The sequence below is a fragment of the Babesia bovis genome (assembly GCF_000165395.2).
Source record: "Babesia bovis T2Bo chromosome 4 map unlocalized Chr4_2, whole genome shotgun sequence".
NCBI classification, from domain to species: domain Eukaryota; phylum Apicomplexa; class Aconoidasida; order Piroplasmida; family Babesiidae; genus Babesia; species Babesia bovis.
The window spans coordinates 380,595-399,654 of NW_026261572.1; the positions used below are offsets into that span (position 1 = coordinate 380,595).

The window sequence follows — 19,060 nt, forward strand, 5'->3', positions numbered from 1 at the left end:
TGCTTAACCAGTGCTAGAAGCAAGTTTTTTCTTAAACTGTTCATACCTTTTAATGTCCTCCTTGCGGACGGACTTCCTGGCATTGGCCATGGCAACCCTGAAGTGCTCGTTAGTTATATACGGCACCGGGTCCTCCTCACCCTCCTTTAAACGGCGGCCTCGCTTAATCTCGTGCTCAATGCTCTCCCTGATGGCCTCCCTGGCGGCCCTGTGGCATATTTCCGCAATGTCCGCTCCAGAGTACCCCTCCAGTTCCTCTGCCATCCTGCGTATGTTGACGTCGGGGGCCAACGGCGAGTTCTTCAAAGCGGCCTTGAAGATACTTTCTCTACTCTTCAAATCGGGTAGCGATATGTAAATCAGCTGGTCGAGCCTCCCAGGCCTGCAAATAGCCGGGTCCAATATATCTGGTCTATTAGTAGCCGCGATAATGAATATAGGCTTCTTTACATTCACACCATCGATTTCCGTGAGAATCTGGTTAATCACACGATCTGCAGCCTCGGAGCCGCTGCTGCTGCCTCCACCGGGACCGCCCCTAGTCTTAGCTATGGAGTCGATCTCATCGAAAAAGAGTATACACGGCGCAGCAGCGCGAGCCTTGTCAAACAGTTCACGTACATTCGCTTCGGACTCACCAAACCACATGGTCAGTAGTTCGGGACCCTTGATTGATATGAAGTTGGCATTGCATTCATGTGCTATTGCTTTGGCCAACAAAGTCTTACCACAGCCTGGAGGGCCGTAGAACAATACACCTTTACTAGAAGCTTGACCGAATTTACGGAATTTCTCAGGGTGCTCAACGGGATACTGGACTGTCTCGATGAGTTCCTTTTTGACGTCCTCAAGACCCCCTATATCCTCCCAGGTAGTCTCCGGAATTTGTACACGGCGTTCCCGGAGGGTCGATGGGTTGCATATGCGCAAGGCCTCCGCGAAATGGCGATTTTGAATAACTAGCTTGTTGAGGACCTCAGGAGATACCTTGTCCTCAAACTGGAGCATGTCCATAGAAGCTAAATTTTCACGAATGCAGCACATGGCAGCCTCAAAGCAGAGTTGTGCTATGTCGGCACCAACATAGCCATGGCACTCGCCTGCGATTTTCTTCAGGGATATATCAGGACTTAAGCGCATACCGCGAGTTTTTATCTTTAGTATTTCATACCGCTCCTCCTCGTCGCAGGCGGCTATCTCAATCTCACGATCAAACCTGCCGAACCTGCGCAACGCGGTGTCTATCGAATTAATGCGATTCGTAGCTGCCAGCACAACTACGTTCTTACTGGGTTCAATGCCATCCATCAGCGTTAGAAGCTGGCTGACGATACGTCGCTCCAGCTCGCTAGGACTCTTCTCACGCTTAGTTGCTATCGAGTCTATCTCGTCAATGAATATAATTGCGGGCGAGTTTTTCGAAGCTTTCTCAAATGCACGGCGCAATTTGGCCTCCGACTCGCCAACGTGCTTTGACATGATCTCTGGACCGTTGATAACAACACAGTGGGCACCGGTCTCTGAAGCTATTGCCCTGGCAATCAGGGTCTTACCAGTACCCGGAGGGCCATGCAGTATCACACCCTTAGGAGGTGATATGCCAACAGCCTTGTACACCTCAGGGTGTAACAGCGGCAGCTCTATGAGCTCCCTAATCTTGGATAGCTGCTTGTCCATACCACCAATCTCGTCATAACCGAGTTCACCATAAGATGCGTCATGCTGTTCACGAGTTAAGGAAGGACCGCTGCAGTCAAGGACACTCTCACCGGATATCAATCCAGATTCAACGTCCATTATACCCCGGTAGTCGTCTTTATAGGATTTAATAGACATGATCTTTAACTCAACAACGAAGCTGTTGGTCTCGTTGTGGTCGTTAGGGAGCAACACGAGCGACGATTTTGTGGAGTCCTGGAACTTCAACTGCAGGGTCATGTGGTCACCCAGTCGAACAGGACGCCTGCGTCCCAATGCTATCTCGCGACTGAAGAAGTCAAGAATTACCTTCATTAGCATCTTGGGGAACGTGTGCCGCAGAGTCTGCGGCATCTGAGCTAGTATCGGCCCGACACTGTCCTCAAATGGCATTAGCTTTACCAATTTGGCAGGTGGGATATCAGAAATGAGATCTATGGACATGACGTCGCCAGTACGCAGCTTCAGGTTACGACGGGTGTCAGAATGTATAAGAACTTGGTTGTCAGTTATGTTAGGGTCTATGCCCACTACACATACCGTGTCACAGCGTTTCTTACCACGGACACGGACTAAGTTGCCCTCTGCAACACCCAGTTTGTTAGCAGGTTCCTTGCCCATGCGTATTTCTATGCTGCTGTTACCATCAAACACACCGGATAATACAAATAGGTTAGGTATCAGACCTTCCAATATCCTCTGACTGGGTCCCTTGCTAATACGCTCTACGGTATCGCTTTCAGGTAATGTCGGCTCGGAGCTGTCCTCATGGCTATGCGGATTCCCTCCAGATGGTAAATCATCCTTCTTCTTGGACCAAGGCCACCCGCTGAAGCCTTCCTTAACTGATTTTGAGTCCTTATCTGGTCCGGAGTTACCCCCGCTACCGAAAGGTATCAGTGCCAGCGACCACGAACTAGTGCCATATTTAGACACATGACAGGGCGCACTTGACGGCAAAAGATTGACCTTCTGTCGAGGTCCAGATCTAACATCGAGCGCTAATATAGAACTCAGACACAGAAAATATAGCAACAAGAAATACCTTGATAAATTATTACGATAACTCGGCATTCTAATGTAATGGCCAGACTACACCTTTTGAACTCGAGTCATCTCAACGCCTTCCTCCTTCCATGCATACTGCAGTCAAATTGTTAATATATTGTCTATCAAAGAGATAAGTATTAATAAACAAAAAGTGTGTGGAAGGATGTAAAATCATGTTCCCAACCCGCCTTCTTCTAATGGGAACAACGGCAACAGTAATATGAATAACACTACGAAATAAAGTGTCTATTGATATATTTGCAAACTATATTTTACTAGACAGTGTTTTATAGAAAATAGTGATATAATAACACGTAAAGAGCTTGATGACGTGACTGTGTTATACCGTGGTATATAGAACACCCATGGGTAGAATTCAGCAGATCTTCTATTGTGGAAATGTATTAATACATTACACATGATTAATTACTATTGAATCTGTACGGTAAATAGCATGGATATGTTTTATCGATATAGTATACCAGTTCGATGGCATCCATGTTCCAGTTAATTCACAGGTCCAGAGGAGTGAATAGTATTAGATACCTGTTTATTATACGCTATATACCACCTTGAAAAGGGATGTGTTAGTTATTAGTTCCACCGCGTCAATGTGTAGCTAACAGGTACCTCTAAACACTGATGGGCGATATAGCACACAGTTAGTGAAGCGTATAGCGCCAGAATATCCGTATAGACAACGGGAATATCTAAACGACGTCATAGTTAACAGTGCCCGGATCAGTAGCGATGTTAAGATACAAAATAAATACACATGTTCAATATTGCAACGTAAAATAGAATTATATGTGTTCGAGTAACTGTGTGTGCTATAGTATATAGAATGGAGCTTGTATGCCTACACATGGAATGTGTAGCATAACGTCCAACACACACATGTGTGATGTGGCCACTGTATTGAGTAAATGGTTACATTAGTCCCTTCTCTCAGTGTGTATCTATATTCCGCGTTCAAATGAAGTTGTAGAAATGAGTATTGTTGGCCTATCAGCCGATCGCAGCGCGAGCCATCGCAGCCTTCAGGTCATATCCGAAGTTAAGTGCGTAGTACGCGAGCTGGTGGAGAATGCAATCGACGCCGGAGCCACTGATATCGGTACGTCATACAATGCGCTATTTATCCTGGACAGTGATTAAACTTGTTGACCAGGGGCTTACATCCATCTCGGTCTCAGATAACGCAAGTGGTATAGAAGCATTTAACTTCGAACAGCTAGGTATGATACAACCCATCTTCTGTTGATACCATCCCAGCAAAACGGAGCTCAACGTCAAAGATCAAGCAGTTCGAGGATATTTTCACCTCACTCAGCAGCCATGGTTTCAGGGTATGTCTTAGTGAATTTCTATGTTGAACGCTATCAGGGCGAAGCTCTAAACTCAATTGCTAATGTCAGTACCCTTGAAGTGGAGACACGAGTTGCTAAGGAAGAAGTTGGATGGTACCTTAAATTTGATAGAGATGGGTCACTGATAGAGAAAACGCCAATAGCTAAAAAGGTAATTCGGTTTTACGTGGAATATATTTTCTAGGTCGGAACCGTAGTGACATCCTCGAAGCTGTTTGAACCATACCCGGTGCGCCGTAACCTGCTGATCAAGGGTGCTAAGTCGCAAGCTACAGGGGCAGTAGGAATTGTACAACAATATGCACTGATTTACCCAGAAATACGGTTCTTACTAACTAACATGTCGTCCACTAACCACCAGATAAGCAGTCTATTCTCTAGTACGGGTACTTCCAAGAGCATACGTGAGGTGTCTGGCGAGATTTTCGGGAGCAATTTTATAAAGAACGTACTGGATATCAAGCTTACACGTGATACCTGGAGCGTAGAAGGTATTATTAGCACGCCACAAACAGGAAGGCAGAATAACGATATACAGATCCTATTTATCAACAGGAGGCCAGTAGACGGTATGAAGAAGCTTAAACGGTGCATAAAGGATGTACACAAGCAGTTCTCCAGCAAATATAACGTAGCATACGTCCTGAATATAAATATAGATTCCAAGCATGTAGACGTGAATTTAGCCCCGGATAAACGACGGTTGTTCCTTATGCAGGAGGATACTATAACACGCCAGCTCAAGGAAGGTATACTTGAGCTTTACATGATGCGCATGGCCAAGGATTCTATAACCAATGACCCATTAAGGATGAAGCAGTTGCAATTTAGTCGGTCTTCCACTGCATCCAGTCCCGATATGCAGTCCTCAAGGACCGAGAGTACTGATTCATTTGTGTTTTGTCCAGGCAATGAAGTGAATGGTGACCATAGGGATCCTGGACCACGAGGGAATGCAAAGTGCAAGCAGAGGTCACTGCAATCGTTCATGGTTACATCAACTAGGGACAACAGTGTATTGAAAAATAGTAACACTATAGACCAATGGTTTGCAGACGACCACAAGGTAAAAGCGGTAGTTAATAGGATGCCCAGTTCAAGCCGTGCTGAAACAGCGGATAGCAGTAGTGTGTCAACACTAAGCATACACGAAGAAGTGTTGGACGCATATGCCATGTCCATGGTATGCACGCAACAATCGTTGACTACAGTATATAACTCAAGTAACGATATGAACATCGCAAAGGATAGTACGGATAGTGGTGGGATAGATATTACTGAATTGACCTACAACACCGATCGCATTGTAAAACAGGAGCCGCTGGCCCATACACCACGCGATGTGGATACACCTGATCCGCAGTTCAATGGCGACTCGAACTCTTCCACCACCCTGGAGTACAACTCCACTCCAGAAGAGGATGGAGTGCCCATTAAACTGGATCCACACCTCAGTGTTGTAAAACAGGAAGTTGTGGCCCGAGATAGCCTAACAGATGCCCAGGAAATTGCAAGTACACAATCAAACGTAGATAGACCTAGCCCAAGGACGGAAGATGCAGTCAATAGTGACACTGCACAAACAAATGAGGTACTCAACCTAAAGCTACAAAGAGTATATGATGACAATTTCCGGAAGTCTGAAGTATATCGCATGTTCGGTTCATCTAGTGAACCGGGATTCCATCCAATAGATACCGAAACCATAGACCCAAAGATATTCCTAAGGATGCAAGTATGCGGACAGTTTAATAACGGGTTCATAATAGCAAAGCTCGAGAGTAAATATAGCGAGAGTAACAAAGTTAAGTATGCGGTGTATCTAATAGATCCACATGCTGCCGACGAGAAGACCAAGTAGGTTTGTGATCCTAGTCATAGCATGAAACAGATTTGAAAAATACAACTCAAGTGTGAAAATACAACGGCAACCCCTAGTGTGTGAAAGAAAAGTAGATTTATCGCCATTTCATCAACAGGTAGCTCCTGCTTATCATGAGCATACGCGTTACAGGTAGTACAGGCCAACCTGGATCTGCTATATGAAAATGGATTTGCCGCCACAGTAGTGCGCCAAGTTGTTAACGATGAAGGTGGTTATAATCGAGAACCTGGTATATACCTAAGCTCATTCCCACAGGTTTTAGGACAAATACTAGGTGAAGAGGATTTTGTGTCATTTGTACATGACTTGGCACAAAGTGGAAGTTCGTCACAGCCGGATCCAACAAATACTAGCGCCTCCCAGGTGCTTTGGGGAGCTAATACGATACTACCAAGACCAAAACGAATATGGAACATATTGGCAAACAGGTATGTCTATGATATAGAAAGTAACTGGTCCCAGAGCTTGTAAGGACGCTGTCAAGCTAGGAGATCCACTGACAATGAAGCAGATGATAGTAATCAAGGATAGACTTGCAGGACTCGTGCATCCGTGGAATTGCCCTCATGGAAGGCCTACAATGAAGTGCTTGATTACCACCGAGCAAATTAACAGCATTATCACCCAGTAATCAGCAGCCAGGCCTTTGGTAATATTACCGAAGCACTTATATCTCACGTATCATTGATTACTGGAAAAGTGTGTAATGTGCAAGAGTGTGTTTCATGAACAGTGGCTGACGAGCCCACTGCACGATACACCCATGCTCTTTATAGACAACGTCACATAAATATACACTGTCAATATTTTACTACATTTCCTTGCGCCATGTGCGCGAATACGCTCTGATTCCGTTTTTTTTCGCCGCAGTTAGGCAACTGATAAACAATGGTCGATCCAGGACCGCCAAACTGGCTCTACGAATTCAGGCAGTGCGTTTCATCAACCGAAGATGCCCTGGAATGCGCGAAGCTGGCTGCTTCGTACAATCCGCACAGCCAGCGTCTGGAGAATGTAGACCTAACCGAAAGGTATCATGGTGACTCTTCTGACAGCGATACCACTGATTGCAGTGATGTAACACTGGGAACAGTGTCAGATGTGTACATGTGTGGATATTCCGCCTTCATAAAGAGCCGTGATGTCCAACTGGACCTTGCTAAAGTCTACCTGCTTATATCCAAGGCTTTGAAGTCGTCCAGGGGACTACAGCCAAATGATAATGCAGTATGGCACACCAAAAGGTATTTGACACCCCTAATGAGCCGTTTCAAGAGCTATGTAGTGATTTGCATTAAGTTGTCCGAGGCAGCTACTTTCGACGACGATACCCAAGATGCTAACGAGGACACCATGTCGTCCTTCGGTGGACTCCGTAAGCCTATGCGGAAAACGGAAACCCACTTCAAGCTGGATCCCGCGGAATATCGTACCATCACTGATCCATCAGAACACTTACATGAGGGCATAACATCGGAAAATGGAAGTAACTCAATGACAATGCTGAGCTGGCCGTTCTATAGAGATGCGAATTGCAGCGATATGTTTAAACTGCTGTGCTACACATTGATGGTGGGTAACTTCGAAGCATTCAGCATCATCCTGGAAAACCATGAACCATGTATCATGAAGCACATCGAGAGCCACTGGTCAGTGCTGTTGAGTTACATACCCATATGCTGTGACTACGCTAAATGCCGCAATGTAGTTGAGAAGGTCTTCAGACTCTCGAATGGCTGCTTAGAAGATAGTTACATTAAATTATTTGATTGGATAGTATGGAGACTGCATATTATACTGAAGTCGACGAAGTGCTCCTTCTACTTGTCGTACAAGTATCTAAAGACCATGGCACTGCTGTTGTGCAGTGGGTCGACGAAGTCACCAGCCGTGGTATGCAGGCAACATTTTTTGGAGTCCCTAACAGCGATAATGAAGCAGCATATGATAATTAACAATTACAAAACAAGCTATGCTACCGGGGTACAGGAATTGGAGTCCTCCAAACACATACCCCTTACGGAGTACCTACAACTGAGAGCCAGTGAAAAGTTACAGCTGTTCTGTGATTGTATCGACATACCGAGCGCGAAAAACGTGGATTGCTCATGCGATGAGGTTTATAAGGATAAATACGGTATATACCCATCATGTCTCTATTGCAAGACACTAGATGGTGTAGTAACCCTGAGCAAATTCTTCCGATGGATCAAGACGGTACGATGTGACATTGATTTGACAAATCAATACTGTGACTACAATACAGAATTTGCAAGGTTTTTCGACTCTATCAAGCATTGTGCCTATGCATCCATAGATGATTACATGGAGAATATATACAGTACCCTAGATGAATGCGCTAATTCTGGGATATTCGAGACTATATACGTACTAACCAAGTCTATTATAGGTACCCAGTTGCGTAACAGGGCCCAAACTATCGTATTCAGGGTACTGTTCAGCCGGAGATTTAGCTATAACATGCTGGGGAACTATTTTATGTATAAGTCCATATATATGTTAATAGAAGACTTAACAGAAGATGGTGAACTTGACATTACTGACCTTGGCGACTCACACCTAAATGCTTTGTGCACGGGTTATACACCCTCGGATAAACACCACCAAAACCCAAAGTATGCACATTTTCTAAAGTCATGGGAAAAGGCAAATGGGAAATTGACATACCAGCTTGTTCGGGATGTCATAACATGCGAACTTAACTTCGCGGAGTCATTGCTTAACATATTCTCACTGGTCCAGTTGCCACTGGGTAATAAGATTTTCTATGTCGATGTTGGCGAGATCACTAATGCACTATACGATAGTGATACTGCCCTAATGCTCATGCAGCGCATATTGGTGTACATCATGGACCACCAACTGACCATCGAGGACTTCCGCAACGCTTTGTATTCACTCACAGATGTCGTGTCATACATAAATGACGTATCCATCCAAGAGGTATACACAATGTTCTTTTATACCATCGCCACGAGTTGCAACCATGTAGGATACCTAGAGGCGTTGTGCGACGTGTGGTTTGCGTCACACAACAAGGGAATAGCGGGCATTGGGTTGTTTTTACGTGAAGCTTTGCTTGCAGCGAAAGCAACGGTCTACCTCTTGAGCAACCAGCATTACGTGAATCCTACCCTCATGAGAATGGTAACTGATATAATGCATAACATTCATGTGTCTCTACCAGATCGACTGTGCTTCAAGCATAGGGTACATGGAAACTCAATGGATATACATGATGTAATAGGGACCTTTCTGGACTTCTTAGGCATAGATTGGGATGGACAGAGTCTGGACAAGGGGATGAATATACTATCCATGCTAGATAACGCCAATAACTCTAATTATATACCAGACCAGGATGTGATCATAGCTGATATCAAGACCTTGGGGCTATTGCAACGCATGTCCACAGTGTTGATCGATCTCGACTGTGATATGAATAGCTTAGAAACACGGCTAGGCACACTGTGCAATAGTTTGTATCACTGCAAAACTAGGATTGTACAGGATGCTTTTGGCAATTTAGCGTCCATATTGATCACGAAGGCAGATGCCGCAGTACCCAACAGCGAGGCTTACTGGGAGTTTACCATCTTTGCAGCTATCCTGTGCACTAGCGTACCACAGGATATCGAACCAAGTGATAATGACGCAAAGGACCTGGGTCATGTTATCCAGTTGATAAAGACGTCGGGAACTATAGTATTGCCAAAGCATTTACGTCAAGGAGTTAGTGAGATCCTGGAGGTGTTGCGTTGCCTAGTGCATGATGGGCAGCATCATGAAAAGATTGAGCACGTGCCGGAAGACCCGGAATTGTCAACGCTGCTATACAGGTTGTTTGGGACATCATGTGTAAATGCAGGAGATTATGTTGGATTGTCAAAGGTAATGGACCAGGCGTCGCCATCCGATATCCCAAAGCTTGCATCGTTCTTGAAAGAGGCTGTTTTTAATCTACCAGATAAACTAGATCGTAGTACTGTTGATTTGGAGGACTCACAGGTATCACTATTCGAAGTGCTCACAGGGCCAGACACTGATACCGGTGTCGAGCCAATATCTTCATACCCAGACCTGAAAGTAGATGACCTTTCCATGCGAAGTGCAATACTGAAGTTGCTCAGCAGGGTTAACCTAACAAAAGTGGAGGTGTGCCAGCAGGATAAGATGAAAATATCGTTTGATACGCTGGCACACCATTTTACAGGTAACAGTGCAAGCGGGTTGCTCAGCAAAGCCTTTGGAAAAGCTGAAACTGGGCTCTCATCGATTAACATCAAGAAGATGCAGTTCGAATCGCTCAAAGGAAAGTTCTTCGCGTTATCGAAAAGGAATATGGACGCCTTTAACGTCTGCTTTTTGCCGCTGCTGAATTACTACAGTACCGGGGTTATATGCCATACGAATTATGTATTAGAAGACCCAGAACACCTGGAAATGGATGCGTCGCCCAGGGGAGCTATAAAGTGGCCCACATACTCACAAACCGAACTGTTGCAACTGCTTCGTGGGCATACCCAGCTAGGTGTAATGATGCTACTAGAAAATTGTAACTTCAAGCCGAATATGCTTTTTATCGAGCAGATGCATAGAATATTCCACAACTTCAATGTACACCAGTGCCTGCGGGTCCTGGCAGAGGTAATTCCTACCCTCGTTAAATTCAGCTGGCCGAGTTACCTGATATCACACCTGGAAACGGTAGTGCAGTTCCTAGAACAGTTTAGAACATTCCCTTTGGATGCAGATATTTATATAGGACGCTTCGTGGCAAGTGCCAAGTACAGAATGGAGTTGTTTTCCCAAATCTCTACATATCTACTGGATAATGTGGATGATGTGCTGCATATATACAGATGCCTGGATAACCTGTTTTCTTGCAAGCAGCTTGTAACACGCCGGGAAATCACTAGAATCGAGTGTATCACAGAGGAATTGACAGGATCTATATGGCATAATAACCCGCCTGTAACACAAGGGTTTGGTATAGAAGATACACTACTAATGCAGGAGTATGTCCATGTACTCATAAGGTCACTCGAGAAGAATATATGGGAAGCAAATCCAAATGAACTGGCTTCAAAGGTTAAGGGTGTTGAGCCAGATTTCTTAAACCTGGGAGACCAATATCGCGACTCACTAATAGCCATGTATAGTGTATACGTGCAGAAAAGAATGCATAAACCAGTACATTGGCTCTTATGGAGGAAGCTTGTGTGCCGTTACCTCCATGTGTACCCAAATGATATAGAGCTCTTTAACGAATTGTACATGCCAGAGTCAGAGGACATGATCAATTTGCTGGAAGTGTTGCTACGAACTACAGATGGCTTTGATATCACGGAAGTTGATAGGTTTGACACATTCAAACGCAGATTAACAAGAAAGATTAATGTCAGGAATTACTACGAAATAGCAAGCTACATGAGGCATGTAGATCCAATGGCAGCAAAGGAGATTATAGAGTCAGTACACGGTATGATTAAAATACCAGATAAAACACTGGGATTCGATGCAACCAGGCAACTGTACGAACTAGATATAAAATCAACCAGCCAATGGTAAACAATATTGAATTTATATATACTAGAGAATTTTAACATAGGGTTAAAATGATGCATTAACCGATGCGCATCGCACAAAAACTGCGCGACTTGTCAAAAGGCTTAGGGTGCTCAGCCAGTAGCTTTATGTCATCACTCTTTTCCCAATCCAACCGGTCGTCATTGGCCTTCCACGAACGGTTGTAACCATCCATCTGCTGAAAAAAGGACCAACGGTCCCATTCACGCTTAGGTAAAGATAGTTTCTCTTTAATAGCAGACTTAATCTCAGCCAAAGTCCAATAGGGGTCCACAAGAAGTTGGAATGGGTGACCAAAAGTCTCGTGGTCAGGAGTTTGATGCAGTACCGTAAGAGGTACCACCTGACTCTTATGTAGGCGCTCCTGCTCCTCCAAAGACCAGTCTGGCTCAATACGAAGAGGAGCTGACAACAGATTCCTTATGTTGGCATTCACATATTGAGGAAGCTCACCCAATAAACTGGAAGGGTCCACTACAGCAAAAGAGTCAGTAATAGTCTCAATCATGCGCCAACGGATAGAAGTGTCCAGTTTCATATGTCGAGCTACCACCTCGCAGAAATCGTGGACTGTAATGTCCACGGGAACATGACCCATACAAACACCAACCGATTCAACCCGAGTGTTGAATACTTGTACAACAAAGGTTAGCGATGTGATAGTGCACTTTTTCAATAACTCGGCATAGCACAGAGGAAATACGGCCATGGATATGACGTTGTTCTCCTTAACGACATTGTTATTAAACGCGGTTACCGCCGCACTGCTTAACCCAGCGTCAGCGGAACGAGATGTTCTAACGCTGTCGACGCAGTCAGTAGACGAGTCGTTGTTACTGGGAAGAGTTATTATCTGACCAGTAGGCAACGGATGGTCATATGAATCAGTAATTACCTCGGTATTATAATCCGGATTACGGTCACTTTCAAGACTGTGGTCGCTAACGGCTGCATTGCTATTAATGCTGCCGGAACGCATCACCGCATCGGGATATTCCGGATCGTGACGCACTGATTTGCCAAGGGCTACAAACAAGTCCGAAAGAGGCTTCTGAACAAAACCAAGAGATCCATCACGATTGCAAAAGTCGTCAAGCGACACTGGAGATATCCAAATTGATTCTAATTTCAAAGGATGATGGGAGTAGAATAATACATGGGCGGGGTCAACTCCCATGGACCAACAGATATACCTTAAAGCGTGTTTACAGGGAACCCGAAGGTCTAGGGTAAATTGCATAGTCCTTATAGGACCCATCACTGTATTAGACTCGTCAAAGGCAGCATTGCTATCCGAGATGTTACTGTCCGATTTCACAGGAGATGTGCAACAGTTAGTCCAAGCACCGAGTTGTTCCAAGGGATTATAGAGCTTGAAAGTTATATTTACAACATTCAAACGCCAATCGATGTAACTGGGAAAGTCATATATCGGGAAAATGTTGACCTTCTGGTATCTGATCACCTCCTTATCAGCAACCATAGCCCAGCGGGACTGTAATTCCCTCATTACGCTAGTGTGGTCCAGGTTAGGGAGTGATGTGGGTGCGCCAGCACCCAAGTCGCCTGACTGATATGAAAATGGACCATTGCCATAGTCGCTTATAATAGGAACCGTGGGCTCAAAGTCCTCCTTTTGAGTAAACTTAGAGTCGGCCTCCTCTATAGCACGGCGCATGGATTCAGTAGGGCGGAAGTTGCAAACCAATAGGTTGCCATGAGCAAGCTTCTGGTCGCCCAGAGTTTTGTTCAGTGCCACTGCATCGTAAAGACTTGATAGCTCTACATACCAGTTCAAGTGTAGCGATTCATCGTGCATAATTTTCTCCACAGCCGTGTCCATATCGGAGATAGAGCTCTCCACGGTGTCCAGGGAATCGATCCTGGAAATACAACGTGATATACCAGATACATTGTATGGAGTCACCTGGTTCTGTTTCATCATATCTAGGACCTTACGTAGCACAGTGCCAGATATCTGAGAAATGCATCGATTTGTAGAAACATAAGTTACATCCACACAAATCAAACCGTCACCATCAGGGTGATCAGAAAATATGTCAAAGTACTTCACAAAAACCAAAATCTGAGGTGGAGTGACCACGGATTGGCGTGGAGGCCTTGGGACGTAAAGAAGATAGAGAGTAGGGTCATATACCTGGAATGCATCACGATGTATAAGGGAAATCAACCAGTGCAAAGTATCACTCCCGCCATTGTGTGAAGTACGAATTTCAGATAAACAGCCAAAACGATTGGTAGCCTTGTTCAATCCCATAATGAAATAGTTGTCAGGACCCTTGCCATCACTGATACCAATGTCCAGAGCGATGCTCAACTGATGCAAGGCATCCGAAAGACTTGTGGAACGAGCAAAGGTAATTGTCTTGCCACCCAACCAACCCATAAAAGGCTGATCTAAAAACTTGAGGCCTACAAAGTCACTTTTATCAAATACCTTGACTTTAATAAAATGACTGAGACGTTCGCGCACACGGTGACGTAAGTTATACAGACGTTCCTCCAAAGAGCAGCGAGTTATCATGCTGTAGTGTTCCTTAACAGGATCACAAGGACCCAAAATGTCATCAACCGCATCCTTGAGGACATATATTAATATATAGGCGTTGTAGTTCTTAGGACGACGAAACGCTTTTACGGATGCGTTGTCCTCTGATTCACAGTAGTTATAACAATCAGGCTCCTCACCACCAAAGTTGTCACCAATAACTGCGTACTCACTGACCTTGCAAACGGTCTCGTCGTCAAAACGATACCATTCACCATTGCTAGATGCAGCAAAGGCATAGTAATGACCACTGTTTATAGAACCGTGGTGAACCGATACAGCCTGAAGAACATACTTGCCACCAGAAGAACAAAATGGAGATAGATCGATCTCTTTATAAAACTCAAAACGGTCGTTTAACTTGACAGTGTCCATGCGCTGTAAGTCAAAAGTAAAGCGCTTCAACAAAAATACACAAGTGGGTGGGAATTTCAAAAAACGAATGCCTTTACGAGCACGCTGCTTACCATGACCCTCAGCCTCATACATGTTCTCACCATCAAGAATCTCAGCCTCAGTCAACTTACGAAGTGATTCGTAAATGTCAGAACAACCCTGAATATCAAGTTGAATGTCCTCAAAAGTCTCAACACGACATGACTTGTACTGTATGTCAATGCACTCAATGTAGGTCTCCATCTCCCCTTCAAACATGTTCTTAACAGAGCCTTCCACAGGCGTGCCCTTCATCTGCTCCTCCATCTTGTCAAGCAATAGCTTCAATAACTCATGGGAGTCCTGCTGAGTAAACATATCAGAGGAATCCCAACCAAATGAACGCATCAATTCCTTGCAAGGAGGAGCATAAGGGGCATATCGCAACTTGTAAAATAAATTCTGTAACGCCAAACTGACACTGGGAACCTTCTTCTTCTCCTCTTCCTCCTCTATCAATATAGCGCAACACTCGTTCTCGTCAAGGTCCATATCGGGAATTGGGTCCTCAACGACCTCTAAATCGGTGTCCTGGTCATTTATCGAACCGCTAGTGTCATGCGTCTTTCGTTTGCTGTTTTTGTATGTGTCTGTGTAAGACGATGTATGGGAGGCACCGCCAGCAGACCTGTCTAATCGCTTCATGATATCGTATGAACGGCGGCCTATCATCTCATCAGGTCGGAAATTTAAAAGATATACAGTCTTCCTAAATTTAGTAATGCTATATAAACTCTGTAAAAGAGCATTCATATAACACGTGGCGCCGTGATTCTGCAAACCAACGAAACCTGTAGCCTTACGACAGTCATATGTGTGGTCACGAGAAGCACGATTCACCTCAGCACCCATAGGATAAACACCACCACGCAAAAGTAAATCGCCATTCTTGTTCAAAAAACCACCGTCTATAATCTGCTGGTGAGTAATGAAACCCTGCCAACCACGGTCAGACTCAGTAGAAGAAAAGTTAAAAGTATCCTTCTTATAAAGTGACATTTGAATGTCATTCATGTGAATCACAAAAATGCAAAAACGAGTACCGTAACATATCCAGTTCTCAGGCCAGTCGTCCTTTGGAGCACACTCAATATAGGCAGATATCCGAATGTCGGAAATAGTATTGCCGCTGTCACTGTGAGGACAAACAGGGAATAACATAAGACGAAATCTCATATTAGGAAGATCCTTCCAATCAGAATAAATGTTCAAGTTTGCCAACTCACGAAGCTTGTTCTCAGGGTCACCATTGGCCTGTAACTGCGATACCGGAGTAATTATCTTACGCCGAAAATTAGGCACCAATAACTCAACCTCATTAGCCGATAATGGCGGTAAGCCGGCAGGAATAATGTGGTCCGCCGCCTGCTCCATCGTCCAACTTGTCTACGGAGCGCTAGTCTCCCGTGATATATGTCAAATCATACCGATGGCGTAGTTCAAAACTAATAAGCGAGCTTTAACATACTCACTAAAATATTAATCCTATCAAAACGAATGTTATAACACAACGAATCGTTATTAAAGCAATGTGTCAAAAGCAAGGCCAATTGCCGCTGATAGAGACCGTAATAACACCTATCAATTCAATCAACATATACACATTGCAACATCAATAATATGAGGCATTTTAACCAAATGATTCCGTGTAATATCGATGAAATAGGGGACGGCAATACAATGGCAAAAGCTCAACTGCCCCATGGAAATGAAGACAACTTAAATATAAATCAAGAACTATTTACACATACCAGCCCGGAACATAATGATTGTTATAATAACCTGAATCTATCTGCCATAACCGGCCACGAGCGTACAGTCACCATGCAAGTTGCTTTTGTAGGCATATTATGTGCCTCCTTCCAATGCAATAACGTAAATAATCGAATAAAAGTTTGGGCAAAAAACAATAATGAAGGGAAAAGTAAAAAACATAAAGGCGGTAGAAGTAAGTATTAGGTGTATGTGTAGAAGCGATCTTCATAACCTACAGGAGAAATTACTTACGAATTACCTCCCTACGCTTTCACCCAGAGCCCAGATGATTATGAACATATAAAGTAAGTTGTTGACGTAATGCGTGTGGTTATAGAAGCCTATATACAGGGAACACACTTAGGTCACTTATGCTATATACACAAGTTATATATGATCACTACGTTATCTGGTATTGTGTCTAATTTGTTAACGAAGTGATGTGTTTGATTTCGAAGTTTATGTGTACGTACCTTCGGATTGATGTGCATTGTCTTTGCTTATCATGTCTATTCGTTTTATGGCCTTTAGTGTATCATTATCTATCCTAAAGAAATGCTGAAACCGTTGTTCGTGGTTGAATCTTTATAATATATTGCAGAGATCCGAATAAACTCTTAACAGTTATGTGGAAGGACTACGCAGATAGCACCGGAGATTTAGATCCTAAACTAAATAGACCAACGAGACATTATCCAGCACATCATTATAGACGTGAAATTCAGCAAAAAATAGGTTGGCAGAGAAAGGAATCTAGGGTACAGGACATACTACGCAAGGCCACTGTGCCCCTGCCAGAAGATGATTGTTCAATGCTGCCACCGAATTTACGGCCACGAATATTGGAGGCTTTCAACAAATATGAAGAGTGGTTGAACATATCTAACGCTAGGCGTTCAGCCAATAAGGAAACTAAACAGAATGTAACAGATGTGAGTCCATTAAATAGTATTCCAATGGACCAAATTAAAGAGTCGGATTCAGAAGAAGAGGACATTTTAGATAATGAACAAGATTTAAATTATGAAATCGCAGATGAACTTGAATATTGGAATGATTTTGAGGATTCCGATATCACTAATTTCGATGGGTAACCAGTGTTATACATCATATCGACTTGATCGCAAGAAATCTCATACCATGTTTCATTGGTTAAACAAGCTATATCCTGAAGTCGGAGAATATTTGATTGGGGAAATATGCTGTCCATACTACGCATCGCAATATATATACTAGAATGTAAGAAGTTCTGGTTATTAAATCTTGATCGGGTACCGCTTAGTGACTGATCTATTAAGGTTTACTGCCCCGAAACACTAACATATAGTGTAGACAGCAAATCATTATATAATTAACCCATGATGTGTATTTCTATTAAACCAATTTTAAATAGATTAGCCCCTGAAATGTTGGTTACTATATTCACATATGAAGTGCATCAACGTCACATGAGCCTCAGCTTATTAGCTACATTATGCTCCTTAGCTAACTCAGCACGTAACATTTCAAGCTCATCCTCTATAGACACCTTACGCTTGCGTTCTGCGTCAGATAAACCCCTTGATTTCGATATGCGATCTAGTTGGTCTATGGCCCTGTTGAGCCTCCTAATCTCATTCTCTAAGTCAAGAGTCTTGGCAGCCTGAACGTCAGCCTCAACATATTTGCGCAATTCCTTGGTTAATTGGCTAGTATGATGCCAAAGAATAGGGTTGTTTAAGCGAAATTTCCTAGGAGCTCCACATGATGCAACCTGCGTAATTGGTATCGAGAAAAATCTAACCTACATCATCTCCGACGATTTTTTCCAACTCGGTTTTTATATTGCCCTCGATTTCATTCCCCCCGTTAATGCGATTTTCTAGTACCAGCGATTCGAGCAACTCAGCAAACTCCTGCAAAGAGCAACCGCTGACAATACGGTGGTCACGCGATTCACCTACGCCACCTGCGATAAACTGCTCAACCAATGGGTGCTTCTCTTCTATGCCAAGACCCTCAAGAAATAAAATGGCATCTCTACGCGTGAACCCGTTTTCCTTAAGAAGGTCAAACTTAATAAAGTATCTAGCCACGTAGTCCAAGACCTCGCTATTTAAACACGCATTGAACCTAGAATTAATCAATGCCTCAACACGCTTCGGTAGCGATGGACCGTACTTGATACTATAATAATGGCCAGTGACCTTTCGTCTTGATCTCTCAATATCGTATCCTGCAACAATATGGCATACAGAAGTTTAACATACCCGAACTTATAAACACATAAGCGCTGTATATAGATGCTGCAACTCCAGTTAAACAACATGTTAACTTAAGTTGCCATATGAAATTATCTATTCTGCTATGAGCATTGCTGTCCTCATCCACCCTGGACACGGCAGTTGTGGAAAATCCTCGGATACAATTTAGAGATGTACGCCGTCTACACTGAATTGGCACAGTGGCAAATACCCTACATAAGCCCATAGTGGCCAATGCAGTAACAATAATAAACAACTGTACAAGTTTTATAGAATCTCAGTTGAAAGTATTCAATATATAAAAACTAGAACCGCCATTTTCTTCTTAATATTCTCATAGGTTAATCTCGAAATGCATATTATAAAATAAACTAGCTCTAACGAACGTAATCACCAATGGTCGTGATTTATCCGAAATATAATGAATTAGACAACAAAATAGAGT

General features: G+C 43.6%; 6 protein-coding genes across 6 annotated transcripts; 3 read left to right on the forward strand and 3 right to left on the reverse strand.

Annotated features, from left to right (window-relative positions):
• Positions 1–2: 2 nt before the first annotated feature.
• BBOV_IV001700 (Transitional endoplasmic reticulum ATPase domain protein) lies at positions 3–2,827 on the reverse strand. Its single transcript, XM_001609285.2, has one exon. It carries the CDS (start codon positions 2,770–2,772, stop codon positions 4–6), a length of 2,769 nt encoding a protein of 922 aa, XP_001609335.1. The 5' UTR covers positions 2,773–2,827; the 3' UTR covers position 3.
• An 871-nt stretch (positions 2,828–3,698) lies between these two features.
• On the forward strand, positions 3,699–6,683 carry BBOV_IV001710 (DNA mismatch repair protein C-terminal domain family protein). The gene is made up of 8 exons (XM_001609286.2): positions 3,699–3,865; positions 3,900–3,986; positions 4,024–4,097; positions 4,135–4,269; positions 4,303–5,975; positions 6,010–6,097; positions 6,133–6,431; positions 6,466–6,683. Exons 1-8 carry the CDS (start codon positions 3,739–3,741, stop codon positions 6,632–6,634), a joined length of 2,652 nt encoding a protein of 883 aa, XP_001609336.1. The 5' UTR covers positions 3,699–3,738; the 3' UTR covers positions 6,635–6,683.
• A 168-nt stretch (positions 6,684–6,851) lies between these two features.
• On the forward strand, positions 6,852–11,635 carry BBOV_IV001720 (uncharacterized protein). Its single transcript, XM_001609287.2, has one exon. The coding sequence runs from the start codon at positions 6,892–6,894 to the stop codon at positions 11,593–11,595; it is 4,704 nt and encodes a 1,567-aa protein (XP_001609337.1). The 5' UTR covers positions 6,852–6,891; the 3' UTR covers positions 11,596–11,635.
• BBOV_IV001730 (Ubiquitin carboxyl-terminal hydrolase family protein) lies at positions 11,609–16,031 on the reverse strand. Its single transcript, XM_001609288.2, has one exon. The coding sequence runs from the start codon at positions 15,989–15,991 to the stop codon at positions 11,651–11,653; it is 4,341 nt and encodes a 1,446-aa protein (XP_001609338.1). The 5' UTR covers positions 15,992–16,031; the 3' UTR covers positions 11,609–11,650.
• Positions 16,032–16,257: 226 nt separating this feature from the next.
• On the forward strand, positions 16,258–17,516 carry BBOV_IV001740 (uncharacterized protein). Its single transcript, XM_001609289.2, has 3 exons — positions 16,258–16,565; positions 16,611–16,677; positions 16,974–17,516. The coding sequence occupies exons 1-3, from the start codon at positions 16,298–16,300 to the stop codon at positions 17,464–17,466; spliced, it is 828 nt and encodes a 275-aa protein (XP_001609339.2). The 5' UTR covers positions 16,258–16,297; the 3' UTR covers positions 17,467–17,516.
• Positions 17,517–17,769: 253 nt separating this feature from the next.
• BBOV_IV001750 (uncharacterized protein) lies at positions 17,770–19,031 on the reverse strand. Its single transcript, XM_051767930.1, has 3 exons — positions 18,622–19,031; positions 18,160–18,587; positions 17,770–18,125 (listed from the first exon to the last, which is right to left on the reverse strand). The coding sequence occupies exons 1-3, from the start codon at positions 18,839–18,841 to the stop codon at positions 17,817–17,819; spliced, it is 957 nt and encodes a 318-aa protein (XP_051623050.1). The 5' UTR covers positions 18,842–19,031; the 3' UTR covers positions 17,770–17,816.
• Positions 19,032–19,060: the final 29 nt, after the last annotated feature.